We start from the raw sequence: 14862 nt of genomic DNA on the forward strand, positions 1-14862 counted from the left end.
GTAGAATGATGGAAATGATTTTGTACAAATGATCCATTTTCTTCTCCACGAAAAAAAGTTTTGAAGGAGAGAGAAATATTAATTACAACTGGTCTAAAAGACAAAATGACTGGATCGTGATTCAAATGATCTAAAAAGGAAATTTTTGGGGGGGAGGAAATTTGTTATGCGTAAACTCTGACCATGTGTTTGATGTCACTGTTATTTTTGTAGGTGTGAAATGCACATACATGTTCTGCTCATGAATGAATTCCATGTTTAAGAGATACATTCATGATTATATACTTTTAATTTTTTTGAAAACTATTTTCTTTCTTTTTAAAAATTAATTAGTTTATTTATTTTTGGCTGCGTTGGGTCCTGGTTGCTGCGCGCTGGTTTTCTCTAGTTGCCAGGAGCAGAGGCTGCTCTTTGTTGCAGTGCACAGGTTTCACATTGTGCTGGCTTCTCTTGTTGCCGAGCACAGGCTCTAGGTGTGCGGGCTTCAGTATTTGTGGCTCATGGGCTCTAGAGCACAGGCTCAGTAGTTGTGGCGCAGGGACTTAGTTGCTCCGCAGCATGTGGGATCGTCCCGGACCAGGGCTCGAACCCGTGTCCCCTGAATTGGCAGGCAGATCCTTAACCACTGCACCAACAGGGAAGCTCCCATTTAGATCTTTAACATGTAGTCAGTTAAACTTTGTTTATCAACAACTTTCTATTTTATAAATGTACAGAGAGTAGTCCTCCTTAATAAACAATAGCCAATGTTATATTTCATACAAGAGAAACTGTCAGCTGTGTAGTACAAAAAGGAATGTGCATGTGTTAAACAGATTTATGTTTTTTAGGTAAAATGATTTAATGGTTTATGGATAAGACGGTGTTTCTCACTGAGTTGGGCATAATCATTAATCATTGACTACCAGGAAGGAGAGGCCCGGATCCCACCACATCCGGCTTCGTCAGAGCCGTCCAATATGCCTCCTCTATCTTGTCTACTGTGGCCCAGGTGATTTTTTTATTTTCTTTAAATTCCCAGACAAAACGTACTAAAGCTCACAAAAATGACTTTAATGCCTCAGTCTGCGTGCATTTACAGGACAATAGGATAATGTATAATCACTTGCATCTACCAGACAATGTTCACATCTACCAGACAATGTTCGCATGGAATCCGAATTTCTAAACACTTCAGAGATCAATAGCATTGAAGGATTTCTAAATGCACTTCGGACTCCCCAGAAATTGGCCTTCGCCCCTTTGAGAGGAAGCGAAGCTTCTCTCCGGCCTAGAAGAACAAGGCCTTCAGCTCTGAGCAGCCCCGTGGCATTGCTTGACCCTTTCCCTGGGAGATTCCAGCAAAGGCGCCGCTCCTGCGGGCCTGTGTGCCGGCGGGAACTCCATTACCCAGAAAGCTATGCGCTGAGCGGCAGCGAAGAACACCCAATGAACATCCAGACTTTCGGCATTTCCGGGAGGGCGCACTGGGCGAAGGCGAGACTTCCTGTATTTTGTGGCGGTCATTTTGGCAGTCCTCGGGGTCAGAAGGCGTAGAGCGCGGAGTCTGCCTTGAGGAGACAGACAGAGGAGGCGGGGGAAGAGGCTTTGTCCACAGTGACTAGAGGCGGTTTTATAGTCGGGCACATCGCCGCTTGCGGGGCCGGTCTGGAGACGTTGGTGCCCGGTCCGTTCGGGACGCTCGGCTGTCCCCTCTCTGCTCCGGCTTGTGGCTCAGGTGGCGGCGGCGGCGGCGGCGGCGCCGAGGGACCCGCCTCAGGTAAACGCTTGTCCTGCGGGCCCTCACCGCCCTCACCCCACCAGACACTAAAGCCCCGAGTGCGGGGCTCCTGCTCTCGTGCCCGCAGCCCAGGCCCCGGTGTCCAGGACGGTGAGGTGGCTGTGTGTGGGGCCCTGTTTCTGACAGACGGTGTGATGGCGCGTGGCAGAGGGTCACAGGTGGAGGCACCGGCAGGTGCAAAGGCTGGGAGGTCGGATTGAGCCGGGAGGATTGGGGAAAACTGGGGTCCGTGTTGCTTCTGCAGGGAACAAAGTGTGGGTAGAGTCTCACCTGCAGTGACAGGCTGAGGAGTTGTACCTTCCTTCTTGGGGCTCTTGGAGCCATGGAAATTTTTGCGTAAAAGGGACATGATCTAAGTTAAGTTTGAAAAAATCCCCAGAGTCTGTTCAGTAGAAGCACAAATTGTAGGGCTGCTGAGGACATTGCGGCAGAGGGTGTTTGGGGTTATTTCCCCAAGGACACAAAACTGCTGAGAGTCAATACAGAGGTTAGATGGTCGGTCCGAGATTACCTGGCTCTGGTGACTCCCAGGGGTGCAGGGAAGGCCTGAGCCCCTGGTAGGATGCCGTGCTCACATCCCCCTAAGACCTGCCTCTTCCCACAGGTTTCCATGGCTGCGGAAGTGCTTTTGGAACCTAATCAGGTAAGTGGCGGTTTCGTCCTCCCTCACTGGTCCCAACCCCTATTTTCTCCAAATTTGTGGTGTCATGAGACTTGTCACCTGCCATTTTCCCAACCTTTGGGTGTGGGGACCTTAGAGAATACTAGCTCAGGGTCCTGAGTTGAGTCCAGGGGTTTGATGGAAGGGTTCCCATTTCAGGCCACCAATGGAAAGAGATGTAGAAGCTTGTCACTAAAACGGGAAGTGCTTGGAGGTGAGGCTAAGCTGGTTTAGGGAATTGCAGGTCTCCTTCCTTTCTGGTGAGAACAAACTGGGTGTGGGGAGTAAGAGTCAGACTTGGAATGACTGCCAGTGAGGTTAGGCATCTGTTCTGCAGGCAGTGGGAGGTCTGGATCAGATGAGGGAGGTGTTCGCATCTAGGTCTTAACAGGCCCCATGTGGTTGCAGAGTGGACAGCAGAGTGAACACAGTGCTGGGAGTATGAGAAGACAGCAGACACCAATGGCACCGGGATCTGGGATCTCCTCTGCGATCTTAGGAGGAGGATGGACATGGGGTAGATGTGTGAGGAGATAGATTGTGGGTCTTCAGGAGTGAGGCTGTTGATGATTTCATCTGTCTCTGTCCTGGCAGGGAAGTGTGACCTTTGAGGATGTGGCCCTGTATTTCTCCTGGGAGGAATGGGCCCTCCTTGATGAGGCTCAGAGATGCCTGTACCACGATGTGATGCTGGAGAATTTTGCACTTACATCTTCATTGGGTAAGCCCTTACACCTGCCCCTATGCCCTGGGCAAGGCTTGGCCTTTCTCTTTTCTCCAGGGTCAAGTATGTCTCCATCTAAACCATGGGTACTGCTTCCTTTCCCAGTTGCCTGGGTATGTGCTGTGGTTCAAGGGGTGAGCTGAGTGCATGTCTACTTCTCATCCTTATCACTCCAGCACCTCCTGCCCCGAAGCTTCACAGGGAAGGATTAGGTATCGCTGTTCTTTAGGTCAGCCTAATGGATCCCACCTGTCATGCCCTCTCTCTCGCTGGGTGACTGTCTAGTTCCATGGCACCCTAGTATTGCTCCCTTCCTGTACCTCACATTTATTTGTTCCTGACTGTGCCTGGAAGTGTAGTTACTTATATAGTCACTGCTTACACGGATGATCTTGAGAGGTCTTTTGCTGAGATTCTTTTTTCTTTATTTTAGTTGTGGCAATTTTGCAGAACAAAACATTTACCACTTCTAAGTGGCATTTAGTAATTCTCATTGTACAACCATCACAATCATGCATCCACAGAAGTTTTTCATCTTGTAAACTTCAACTCTGTACCCATTAAACAGTAACTTCCCCCATCCACTCACAACCACCATTCTACTTTCTGTATCTGAATTTGACTATTCTGAGTGTCACATATTGGCAGAATCATCAGCAGCTTTTTTTTTTGGTCTGGCTTTTTTGACTTAGCATAATATCTTAAAGGTTCATCTGTGTTGTAGTATGTGTCAGAATTTCCTTTCTTTTTTTTTTTTTTTTCCTTTCTTTTTAAGGCTGAATAATATTCTATTTTATGAATGTACCACATTTTGTTTACTATTAATCTATCGATGGACACTTGAATGCTTCTACCTTTTGGCTCTTGTGTATAATGCTGTTATGAACATGGGTGTGCAGATATTTAGTGTCCCTGCTTCAATTTTTTTGGGTATATACGGAAAATTGGAATTGCTTCATCTTATGATAAATCTGTCTTTAATAGAATTAAAATTACAGCTGCACAAAGGTTCCAATTTCTCCCATCCTTGCCAACACTTCTGTTTTTTTTGGGTGATAACCATCCTAATTGGTGTGAAGTGGTAGCATAGTTGGGGTTTTTTGTTTGTTTTGTTTTTGTTTTTTTAAAACAGGTATGTTCTTTTATTTATTTATTTTTGGCTGCATTTTGTCTTCGTTGCTGGGCGCGGGCTTTCTCTAGTTGTGGCGAGTGGGGGCTATTCTTCGTTGTGGTACGCGGGCTTCTCATTGTAGTGGCTTCTCTTGTTGCAGAGCATAGGCTCTAGGTGCACGGGCTTCAGTAGTTGTGGCATGTGGGCTCAGTAGTTGTGGCTCGCGGGCTCTAGAGCCCAAGCTCAAGAGTTGTGGTGCACAGGCTTAGTTGCTTCGCAGCCTGTGGGATCTTGCCAGATCAGGGATCACATCCGTGTCCCCTGCATTGACAGGCAAATTCTTAACCACTGCACCACCAGGGAAGTCCCAGTATCATAGTGTTTCGATTTGCATTTCCCTAACAGCTGGTGATGTTGAGCATCTTTTTGTGTGCTTATTACCCTTTTGTATATCTTTGTTGGAGTAATGTCTGTTGAAGTCTTTTCCCAATTTTTTTTTTTTTTTGGCGGTACGCTGGCCTCTCACTGTTGTGGCCTCTCCCGTTGCGGAGCACAGGCTCCAGACGTGCAGGCTCAGCAGCCATGGCTCACGGGCGCAGCCGCTCACGGGCGCAGCTGCTCTGCGGCATGTGGTCTCTTCCCGTACCAGGGCATGAACCCGTGTCCCCTGCATCGGCAGGCGGACTCTCAACCACTGACCCATCAGGGAAGCCCTTTTCCCAATTTTTGAATCAAGTTGCTTGATGTTTTTGTTTTTGAATTTTAGGAATTCTCTATATATTCTGGATATTAATTTTTTATCAGATATTTGACTTGTAAATATTATTTCCCGTTCTGTAAGTTGCCTTTTTACTATTTTCTTAGCATCGTTTGATGTACCAAAGTTTTTCATTTTGATGAAGTCGTTTGTTTTCCTTTTGTTCCTTGTGCCTTTGATGTCGTTTCCAAGGAATCACTGCCAAATGCAATGTCATGAAGTTTTCCTCTGTTTTCTTTGAAGCATTTTATATTTGTAGCTCTTAAGTTTAGATCTTTGATCCATTTTGAGTTAATTTATGTACCTGGTGTCCATCTAATTTCATTTTTATGCATGTGGTATTCAGTTTTCCCAGCATCATGTGTTGAAAAGCCTGTCCTTCCCTGTCGAATGGTCTTGGCCTCCTTTTTGAAAACCATTTAACCATATATGTGAGAGTTTATTTCTGAGCTCTTTATTCTGTGCCATTGGTCTGTATGTGTGCCTTGATTCCAGTATCACACTGTTTTTTTTTTTTTATTTTTTATTTATTTTTTTATTTTTATTTTTTTTATCACACTGTTTTGATTACTGTAGCTTCACACTGATAACTTGAAATTTAGAATTGTGACTCCTCCAACTTTGTTCTTCTTTTTCAAGATTGTTTTGGCTGTTTGTTGTCATTTGAGATTGCATATGAATTTTAGGATGAATTTTTATATTACTGCAGAAAACATCATTAGAATTTTGATAGGGATTGCATTGAGTCTGTAGATGGCTTGGGGGTCATATCGACATCTTCACAATATTAAGTTTTCCAATTTATGAGCATAGAAGTCTTTCCATTTACTATCTTTAATTTTTTTTAGCAGTGTTTTATACTTTTTAGTGTACAAGTCTTACTTCCTTAGTTAAGTTTATTTCTAAGTATTTTATTCTTTTGATAGATAGTTTTATAAGTGGAGTTTTTCTTAGTTTCCTGTTCAGATTGTCCATTGTTAGTGTGTAGAAATACAACTGTGGAGAACTGCCGCCATGTCCTGCCTGCCGTCTGCCACACATGGTGGGTAGTCGATCCAGGACCTTGCTTCATACATGTGGAGGGAAGCCCTTCCCCTGAAGTTAGTTATGACTTGCAGCAATTGGGTAAACTACACCTGTGCATAGAATTGAAACATTTTTCTTTTCTCCCTGCCTGGTGCCTCCAGAAATTGGGGACTCTTGGGTTCTGAACAGCCTTATCAGGGGAATGGAAAAGGCTGACTCCTGGCATGTGCAGGAATCTCAATATTTTGGGGACTTCTAGAAGAGAAAAATCCACCAAGGCATAATCTGGTGGCATGCCTTTGGCATGGCTTTCCTGGCCTTGAGAGGCCTTTTGGGAATTCATTCTGACACTCCTTCTGAGGAATTCCACCACAACTAGTTTGGAGGAGCCTAAGTGGTCAATTGACCACACTTGTTTTACAAACAGATTAGTTTCGATTTGGCTGTGTTTGGTGGAGATGAGGGTAATTTCAAGGAGAAAAAAGGCTATGTTTTAGTAGATATTAAATTCTAGTTCTGTTAATTGAAGTTTGTATTTATGAAAGTTATTGTGTTAGCCATACTTTTGCCCTGATGTTCTGGATGGAAAGAAAGTTATGTAGTGAAATTGCCACAGAGTGTGTGACAGTGTGACTGTGTCACATGAAGTGTGACACTGCTTGCTTTAAGTCTGCTACTAAAAGCACATGTACAATGCTGTGTGACAATTGGGTATAAGAAATATATGGTCTAGGGCTTCCCTGGTGGCACAGTGGTTAAGAATCCACCTGCCAGTGCAGGGGACACGGGTTCGAACTCTGGACCAGGAAGATCCCACATGCCACACAGCAACTAAACATGTGCACCACAACTACTGAAGCCCACGTGCCTAGAGCCCGTGCTCTGTAACAAGAGAAACCACCACAATGAGAAGCCCACGCACCACAATGAAGAGTAGCCCCCGCTCACCGCAACTAGAGAAAGCCCATGTGCAGCAACAAAGACCCAATGTAGCCAAAAATAAATAAATAAATTTATTTAAAAAAAAGAAAGAAGTATATGGCCTATAAAGTGTTTGCCCATTAACATTCTTCTGAGCCTGTTCATGAGATCTGATTGGTTTTCCCCCACCTTGTATAACTAGGCAAATATAAAGGAGGCCTAGCACTGAGGGACATGATCTGAACCTGGGGTAGGAGCCAGCACCCCAGCCTAGAGGGACGGATATTTTAGTCATCAATGTTTTCTACTGAGAGATTTGCAATCAGAAGGGGAAATGATGGAAAAATCTTCATGTGTTGAGGTATAGGGGAGTCATTCTGGCTTAACTTAAATTTTACTGATCAGAGCAGCCTATTTGTGATCTTTCAGACACGCGTTGTACATCTGCTTTGGCCATTGAGGAAGGGAATGGGTTTGAAAGTCCAAATGGAGTAACTTGTTCAGACATCCAAGGTGAAACTAAGGGGCCATCGTATACATGATTTTAGTCACGTTCTTGTGTTATTGAAAGTTGTGTTTTTGAACTGTTTTACAGACTAGGAGAAAAACCACAGGCAGGTGTGTTATCTCAGAATGTGGTTACTGCTTGTGTTTTGCTAATTTGTCATAATCTCCCCTGTGTTGTGCCTGTTAGATGTCTTAAATTTCATCTCTAGTGAAGGAGGAAATCTATTCCACGACTGAGCAGCAACACTGGCCTCACTGTGAAGTGAGTCTAATTGCTGGGTCTCCAGGGAGTTGTAATTGTCAACCTTCTCTGGACTTCCATGAAAAATTGACCTGGCTACTATGACTATTTGGGGACTACTGACAATGGGGGAGGAAGACTCTCACCATATTTTTGTCCCACATGCCAGTACATCAGAAGGAGCCCTGTTGAACTACGATCTCGCATGCTTCATGGCACAGCCAAAAATTAAAAAAAAGAAAAAAAAGAAAAAAAAAAGAAGGACCCCTGTTGGTAAACGTTACTATACAGCTGACTGCCCATGAGCCTCCCTTGGCTATGCTGTGTGGAATGGAGTAGGCTGGCTTCTGGGCACATAAGTCCAACTAGTGGGATTAACTCTTTTTTGTTTGGAAGGATCTAATGGGTCCAACCTTAATGGCACACAACCCAGCACGGGGAGACAGATCTGTAGTGCGACTGCTGACCATTGGCCAGGCCACCAGAATGTTTCTTTAAAATCCGGACCTCACCATGGGGGTAGCTCTGGGTTTGTGAAAACCCGGGGTGGCCTTACCTTCCTTATAACTGGACAGGGCACTCCTACTATTGACTCTCTTTCCATTGACCTGGTAAGATCTTGCCTCCAAATTTTGCCCACATCCTGGCAAATGACTCTTCTGAGCATAGTAGGTATCTTGATACTCTGAGGCTGGTGCTGTCTGTATGGTGTTTGTGGTATCTGGTTGCAGTGCCCCCTACATACTTGACCCCAGGGATATCGCGGAAGAGGGTAGACCAAGATTGTAAGGGTCGTGCAGTGTGTGTAGGGGTAGAGTGTATGGTCAGGCCACTCAAGATGGCTGTTCTATTGCTCTCTGTACATCCCCTGCCCGACCATTGCCTGCTTCATCTATACCCTATGCACATGACTGACCTTCCTACTCACTTGCCCCAGACCCCAGCTAGTGATCATTCTTATCAAAGGGGTGGTGAGGGGTTTGCCTCTCTACTGGTTTCCCTGGTAACTAATGAGCCCACCTGATGCCAGTTCCCCTATAACTGGTAATCTTCTCTTCCCCCTGGGAGCAAGGACTGTTGTCATGTCCTGCCCATTGTTTGCTGTACAGGGTGGGGTGTCACGTCAGGACCTTGCTTCAGATTTGTAAGCTCCCCCATCCATTAAACCATTGATGTCTCTGTTGCTGGGAGGAAGAAAAAAAAAACACACAACTGTTTAATTCTTTTTTTTTTTCCACACTGCCTGGCTTGGAGGATCTTAGTTCCGGACCAGGGAGTGAACCCAGACCTTGGCAGTGAAAGCTCTGAGTCCTAACTACTGGACCACTAGGGAATTCCCACAACTGTTTAATTTGTATCCTCTTCCTTTGCTGAATTCATTTATTCTAACAGTTTTGTGGTGGAATCTTTAAAATTTCATGAGCTATGGATGCTTTTTGTCTTTCCTGCCTAATGCTCTGTCTAGAATTTCCAGTACTATGTTGAATAGTAGTGGTGGAAGCTGGTGTCCTTTTCTTGTTTTTGATATTGTAGGAATACTTTTCAGTCTTTTACCGTTGAGTACAATATTTGTCATGGATTTTAAATCCTTTGCTTTTATTATGTTAAGCTAGTTTCCTTCTATTGATAGTTTGTTGAGTATTTTATCATGAAAGGGTATTAAATTTTGTCATGTGCTTTTTGTGCATTGATTGAGGTGGTATGATTTTTTCTCATTCTGTTAATGTGATATATTACACTGAATTTTGTATCTGTTTTTAAAATATTTATTTATTTTTTGGCTGCATCAGATCTTAGTTGCAGCACACAGGATCTTCCTTGTAGCATATGTGATCTTTCACTGTGGTGCGTGCTTCGTTGTTGCGTGCAGGCTCAGTAGTTGTGGCTCAAGGGCTTTAGTTGCCCTGCGACATGTAGGATCTTAGTTCCCTGACCAGGGATTGAACCTGCATCCCCTGCATTGGAAGGTGGATTCTTAACCACTGGAACACCAGGGAAACCCCTGAATTTTTTATGTTGAACCATCCTGGCAAGTTGTGTCTTGTAGAAAGCATATAGTTGGATTATGTTCTTTTATCCATTCTGCCAGTTTCTCTTTTGCTTAGAAATTTTATTCCATTGACATTTAGAATAATTACTAATGAGGGGGGAATTACTTCTGTCATTTTGCTATTTGTTTTCTACATGTCTTTTGGTCTCTTTTGTCCTTTGTTTCCTCATTATTGTTTTTTGTGTTCCACTGGTCTTTTGGTAGTAAAATGTTTACATTTTTTGTCGCTTCCTTTGTGTACTTTCTATAGCTATTTTTTTCTTTGTAGTTACCATGGAAATTACATTTACCATGCTAAAATTATAACACATTATTTGAATTTATACCCTTTTAGCTTCAACGATATTTTAACAAGGGTGAAAGGGGGTGGAGGGATAAACTCTTGGTTTGTATGTCCCATGATTTTTTTTTGTTGTTGAAAAATGGGTGTTTGTGTCTTACATTGTGGTAACTTGAGATTCAGTTCTCCCTCTTCCTAGGGTTTGCTGGGATCTGTTTGTTTGTCTTTCTGTTTGCTTGTTTAATGGCTATAGGGTGTCTCCATCCTGGAGATCAGTCTGAGGTATAAAGTTAAGGTCTACTCAGATTTTTTTCTTACCCAGATATACATGGTGACTTTGTAAATTCCCCTGCATATATGATTGATTTTGAGTGCCTTCGTCCTTGAATTTCTGCCTATCAAAATGGGACTAAGAGAAAAATGATGTGAGGGGGGTGGACGGAATAGACGCCTGCCCTTTAAATCCCCTGTGAAATTGCTTCAGCTAGTGAGGGGAGGGCCTTTGCACCATTGGTAGTGTGGTTTCCAACAATGGCTGCCCAACTCCGTAGCACTACCATCATTAGAAGCAGCAAAAAGAGCATAGATTTCTGATATTTGGAGGACAGATGCCTTATTGCCCAACCTGGCTCCTAGAAGCTTCTCCAGGAACACGTACATGGTGCCTGCCCCAGGGCTCAGAGTTAGGGGAGTTGGAGAATGAAAACCATTACCATGCTAAGAGCTGAAAGTGCTCAAAACTAAAGCAGTTTAGCATTGCAGAGGGGTTACATCAGATTGATTTTACCAGTATAGTTGTCCAGAAGGGAAGACACATTGCTGGTTCTTACTTTTCTGCTCTCTTACCTCTGTCTGTCCTTAGGAACTTTTTTGTAGTTTTTAAATAGCTTTCTGGTGGTCTATTGTGTGCTGAGTTTTCTGGGACAGTATTGGCTACTGACTTGTCCTGTCATTCCCTTAGGAATTGGGTACTCTTGGTCTCATGCAGATCCTCAGATGAGGCTACAGAAAATGTCCTCTGCTTCACAGGATGGACATGACTCCATTCTCAACAAGATGGGCTCAGAGCAGGCCTGACGCAGATGAATGGCAGTTGAGAGAGGACATCACTTCAGGGCTTTGTCAAAATCATACAAAGAACCTGTCCTGTTTAATTGTGTTTTGGTGCCATTGCTAGTGGCCACACCTCACTTCTACTTTCCCTTCTCCATTCTTAACATTTTGCTGACTTGTCATTTCTACTAGTCATTTTTATTCTGACTCCAGCTGAGAGCTACTCCCCACCTCTCTGGACTGCTTACCTCACTTATTCCTCACACTGTTCCCTCCTTAGTGCATTCCCACTTTGTAGTGTCCTAAAGTGTGCACGTGTCTAATTATTCTTAAGCATTTTTTACCTTTGTTCCAGTCAGATTTTTCTGGGACTGGACTGGACTTCTGCACAGCATCCCATGTTGTCAGCAGATATAATCCTGCTAAAAGCCATTAGCAGAAGAATGAGCTGTAGGACATGCCTTTCTCCCTGGGCCACACCCTTTATTCACGTCCTGTGCCTGGGGAGGCCCACACCATCCTGTGAACTTAGGGACCAAGTGGGGCACAGCAGCTGCTTCCTCAAGCTGACCCCAACTTTCTTTTCCTGAAAACAGTTTCATGGATGGATTCTTTGATGCATCAATTTACATTTGTGATTGTTTTGCCCCCTCTCAATATGGTTAACATGTACTTCACCATCACTTTTTCAGGCTGTTGGCATGAAGCGGAAGATAAGGAAACATCTCCTGAACAGAGCATTTCTGTAGAAGGAGTGTCACAGATCAGGACTCTTAAAGCAATTTCATCTCCCCAGAAGGCCCAGCCCTTTGAGATGTGGGGCCCAATATTGAGAGATATTTTGCACTTACCTGAGCACCGGGGAATGCATCTTGGGCAGAAACCATACACATATGGGAAACAATTTTATTTCACTGCCAACCTTCAGCAGTACCAGGGGCAGCACATTGGAAAGATACCCATCAGAAGTTCTGCAGACCAAGACTTGTATGTAAAGAGTTGCACAACCCACTTGTCAGGGAAATCCATTATCTGTATGGAGATTGCGAAGGACTTCTTAGCCAGCATGGGATTTTTCCATCAACAGGTCATTCACACTGAGGAGAAGCCAAACAACAGTAATGAGTGTGAGGCTGTCTTTCACAGTGGAAAAAAGCATCAGAAATGGGGAGAAGGCAAAAAAGCCCTCAACTGCACAGACACACTTGTTGAGGACCAAGGAGTCCTCTCTAGAGAAGGGCTTTACGAGTGCAGCAAATGTGGAAAAGCCTGTACCCGAAGATGTAACCTCATTCAGCACCAGAAAGTCCACACTGGAGAAAGGCCTTACGAATGCCATGAATGTGGAAAATTCTTTACCTACCTTTCCAGCTTCATTATACATCAGAGAGTTCACACTGGAGAAAGGCCTTATGAGTGCAGTGAATGTGGGAAATCCTTTAGCCAGAGCTATAGCCTCAATAGCCATAGGAAAGTTCACACAGGAGAAAAACCTTATGAGTGCAGGCAATGTGGGAAGTCTTTTAGTCAAAGATCTAACCTCATTCAACATCAGAGAGTTCACACTGGAGAAAGGCCTTATGAGTGCAGTGAATGTGGGAAATCCTTTAGCCAAAACTTTAGCCTCATTTACCACCGGAGAGTTCACACTGGAGAACGGCCTCATCAGTGCAGTGAATGTGGGAAATCCTTTAGCCGAAGCTCCAGCCTCATTCACCACAGGAGACTTCATACTGGAGAAAGGCCTTATGAGTGCAGTAAATGTGGGAAATCCTTTAAGCAAAGCTCCAGCTTTAGTTCACATCGGAAAGTCCACACAGGAGAAAGGCCCTATGAGTGTGGGGACTGTGGAAAATCATTTAGCCATAGTTCCAACCTCAAGAACCACTGGAGAGTTCACACTGGAGAAAGGCCTATTGAGTGCAATGAATGTGGGAAATCGTTTAGCTGCAAATCTAACCTCGTTAAACACCTGAGAGTCCACACAGGAGAAAGGCCGTATGAGTGTGGGGACTGTGGAAAATCCTTTAGCCAAAGTTCCAGCCTCATTCAGCACCAGAGAGTTCACACTGGAAAAAGGTCCTGAGTGCAGTGAATGTTGGAAAAAATTTTCAGCTGCAAATATAACCTCATTCAACATGAGAGACTTCACACTAGTGAAGGGCCATAGATAGCTGGGATGTGCAGTTTCCTTCTAGTGTAATTATAGTGGGGGAGAGAAGTTGTGAGGGAGCCATTTACCTGAATTAAAGCCCATACATCCAAAAATCTGCAGTGGGGAGTGTTATGTAGGAATCCTTAAGGAGCTGTGTTATACTTTATTTCCTGCCAGGCTCTTTCTAGCTTTATGTCACTGCCAGTATGACAGAATTCATTTCACCTGTGTTACCCAGCAGGTTCACACAATGTGCAAAAGTTATCTCCCAGCATGTTCAGGGAAGTTGACTTCTGTCCCATTCCTGTTTGCGGGGTAAGTAATGAGTAGTCTTAGCTCTTGTGGGATCCTCATTCCCTTCCCATTTCCAAAGTAGGGCCTGGACCCGATCCAGTTTGGGCCCAGTGGAGCCAGTCTGAGTTCTGTTTGTGACTTGCCAGGAAGGACTGCATTTTCAGGGACATGTTTGTTTATGGTGACATTTCTGTTGGATTTTCCCAGCCTCTGAGTCACAAAGCTGGGAATTGCAAGCCTCCTATTGCTCTGCATTTTGCAATAATAAAGGCATTAATGTTTAAGCCATCTTTGGTCTTGGAGTTCCATTCACTGTGTGAGGTGATCTGAAAACAACTGGGCTCTACCAGCATTAAGGACAGCACAGCTCTCATGGTGGGAGGGGGGTCCCATGCTTTGTGTGCCTCACATGTCAGTATGATTAAGAATATAGCTCTCGGGCTTCCCTGGTGGCGCAGTGGTTGACAGTCTGCCTGCCGATGCAGGTGACTCAGGTTCGTGCCCTTGTCCGGGATGATCCCACATGCCGTGGAGCGGCTAGGCCCGTGAGCCATGGCCGCTGAGCCTGCGCGTCTGGAGCCTGTGCTCCATAATGGCAGAGGCCACAGTGGTGAGAGGCCCCTGTACCCCCCCCCCAACACACACTGTGTGTGTGTGTGTGTGTGTATATATCTTTCTGGTTTTGGCAACAATATATTGTTGCCCAGGGTCTCCTAGAAAAGACTGCAGGGTTTTAGGGTCCTAATTTGTGGACTGGGTATCAGGATTTTTTGTGGGCTCAGAAAACACCCTGAGGAGCCAGGACGTTATGACAGCCTTCAGTGCTTCTGATAACAACACAAATTGTTTTTCTTATTCACAGTAAATATCACATAATGCTCAGCAGTTATCCTGCAAAAGAACCACATGCCGTGATCCCCAGAGTTCACTAGATAATGCCACTGTAAGACTAGGGCCAGGGGGAACCATCTTGGTAAAGAAACCCTGGAGTGGAGGAGAGTGCAGTGGAGTAGATGGAGTGTGCCCCTTCTAAAATTGCATCAACAAATGCTCCATTGACTGTGACTGTGCAGTATCAGTGGGCACAGATGCCCAGAAATTCTCACAACCTCCAGCAAGTGTATCTTTTGTAGCTGACGTCATTGTGAAAGAAAATAAGCTATTGTTTTTCTGGATTCCTGTAGCCTCTCTTGGATGTTCACCTAAAGGCCATTGCTACAGAGACAGAGAAACAGAGAAAGGAAATCCCTTAGTCCAGGGTTCCCTAACCCACTGGCCTTGGACCAGCAGGCACTGATTCGC

The 14862-nt window shown here is 44.6% G+C and overlaps 2 protein-coding genes across 2 annotated transcripts; one reads left to right on the forward strand and one right to left on the reverse strand.

Annotated features, from left to right (window-relative positions):
* The first annotated feature begins 1478 nt into the window (after positions 1 to 1478).
* On the forward strand, positions 1479 to 13848 carry LOC116744525 (zinc finger protein 211-like). Its single transcript, XM_032614363.1, has 4 exons — positions 1479 to 1759; positions 2385 to 2423; positions 3036 to 3162; positions 11804 to 13848. Exons 2-4 carry the CDS (start codon positions 2391 to 2393, stop codon positions 13195 to 13197), a joined length of 1554 nt encoding a protein of 517 aa, XP_032470254.1. The 5' UTR covers positions 1479 to 1759; positions 2385 to 2390; the 3' UTR covers positions 13198 to 13848.
* Positions 1524 to 2129, reverse strand: LOC116744028 (formin-like protein 3). Its single transcript, XM_032613313.1, has one exon. It carries the CDS (start codon positions 2127 to 2129, stop codon positions 1524 to 1526), a length of 606 nt encoding a protein of 201 aa, XP_032469204.1.
* Positions 13849 to 14862: the final 1014 nt, after the last annotated feature.

Source organism: Phocoena sinus, chromosome 19 (genome assembly GCF_008692025.1).
Source record: "Phocoena sinus isolate mPhoSin1 chromosome 19, mPhoSin1.pri, whole genome shotgun sequence".
Lineage (NCBI taxonomy): Eukaryota > Metazoa > Chordata > Mammalia > Artiodactyla > Phocoenidae > Phocoena > Phocoena sinus.

What these genes read in the sequence shown, in the direction of transcription:
- LOC116744525 (XM_032614363.1), top strand. Translation starts at nt 2,391, where the DNA reads ATGGCTGCGGAAGTGCTTTTGGAACCTAATCAG. An exon ending in TGCTTTTGGAACCTAATCAG is followed by an intron (nt 2,424 to 3,035) that starts GTAAGTGGCGGT and finishes CTGTCCTGGCAG; the next exon opens with GGAAGTGTGACCTTTGAGGA. An exon ending in TGCACTTACATCTTCATTGG is followed by an intron (nt 3,163 to 11,803) that starts GTAAGCCCTTAC and finishes TCACTTTTTCAG; the next exon opens with GCTGTTGGCATGAAGCGGAA.
- LOC116744028 (XM_032613313.1), bottom strand. Translation starts at nt 2,129, where the DNA reads ATGTCCCTTTTACGCAAAAATTTCCATGGCTCCAAGAGCCCCAAGAAG.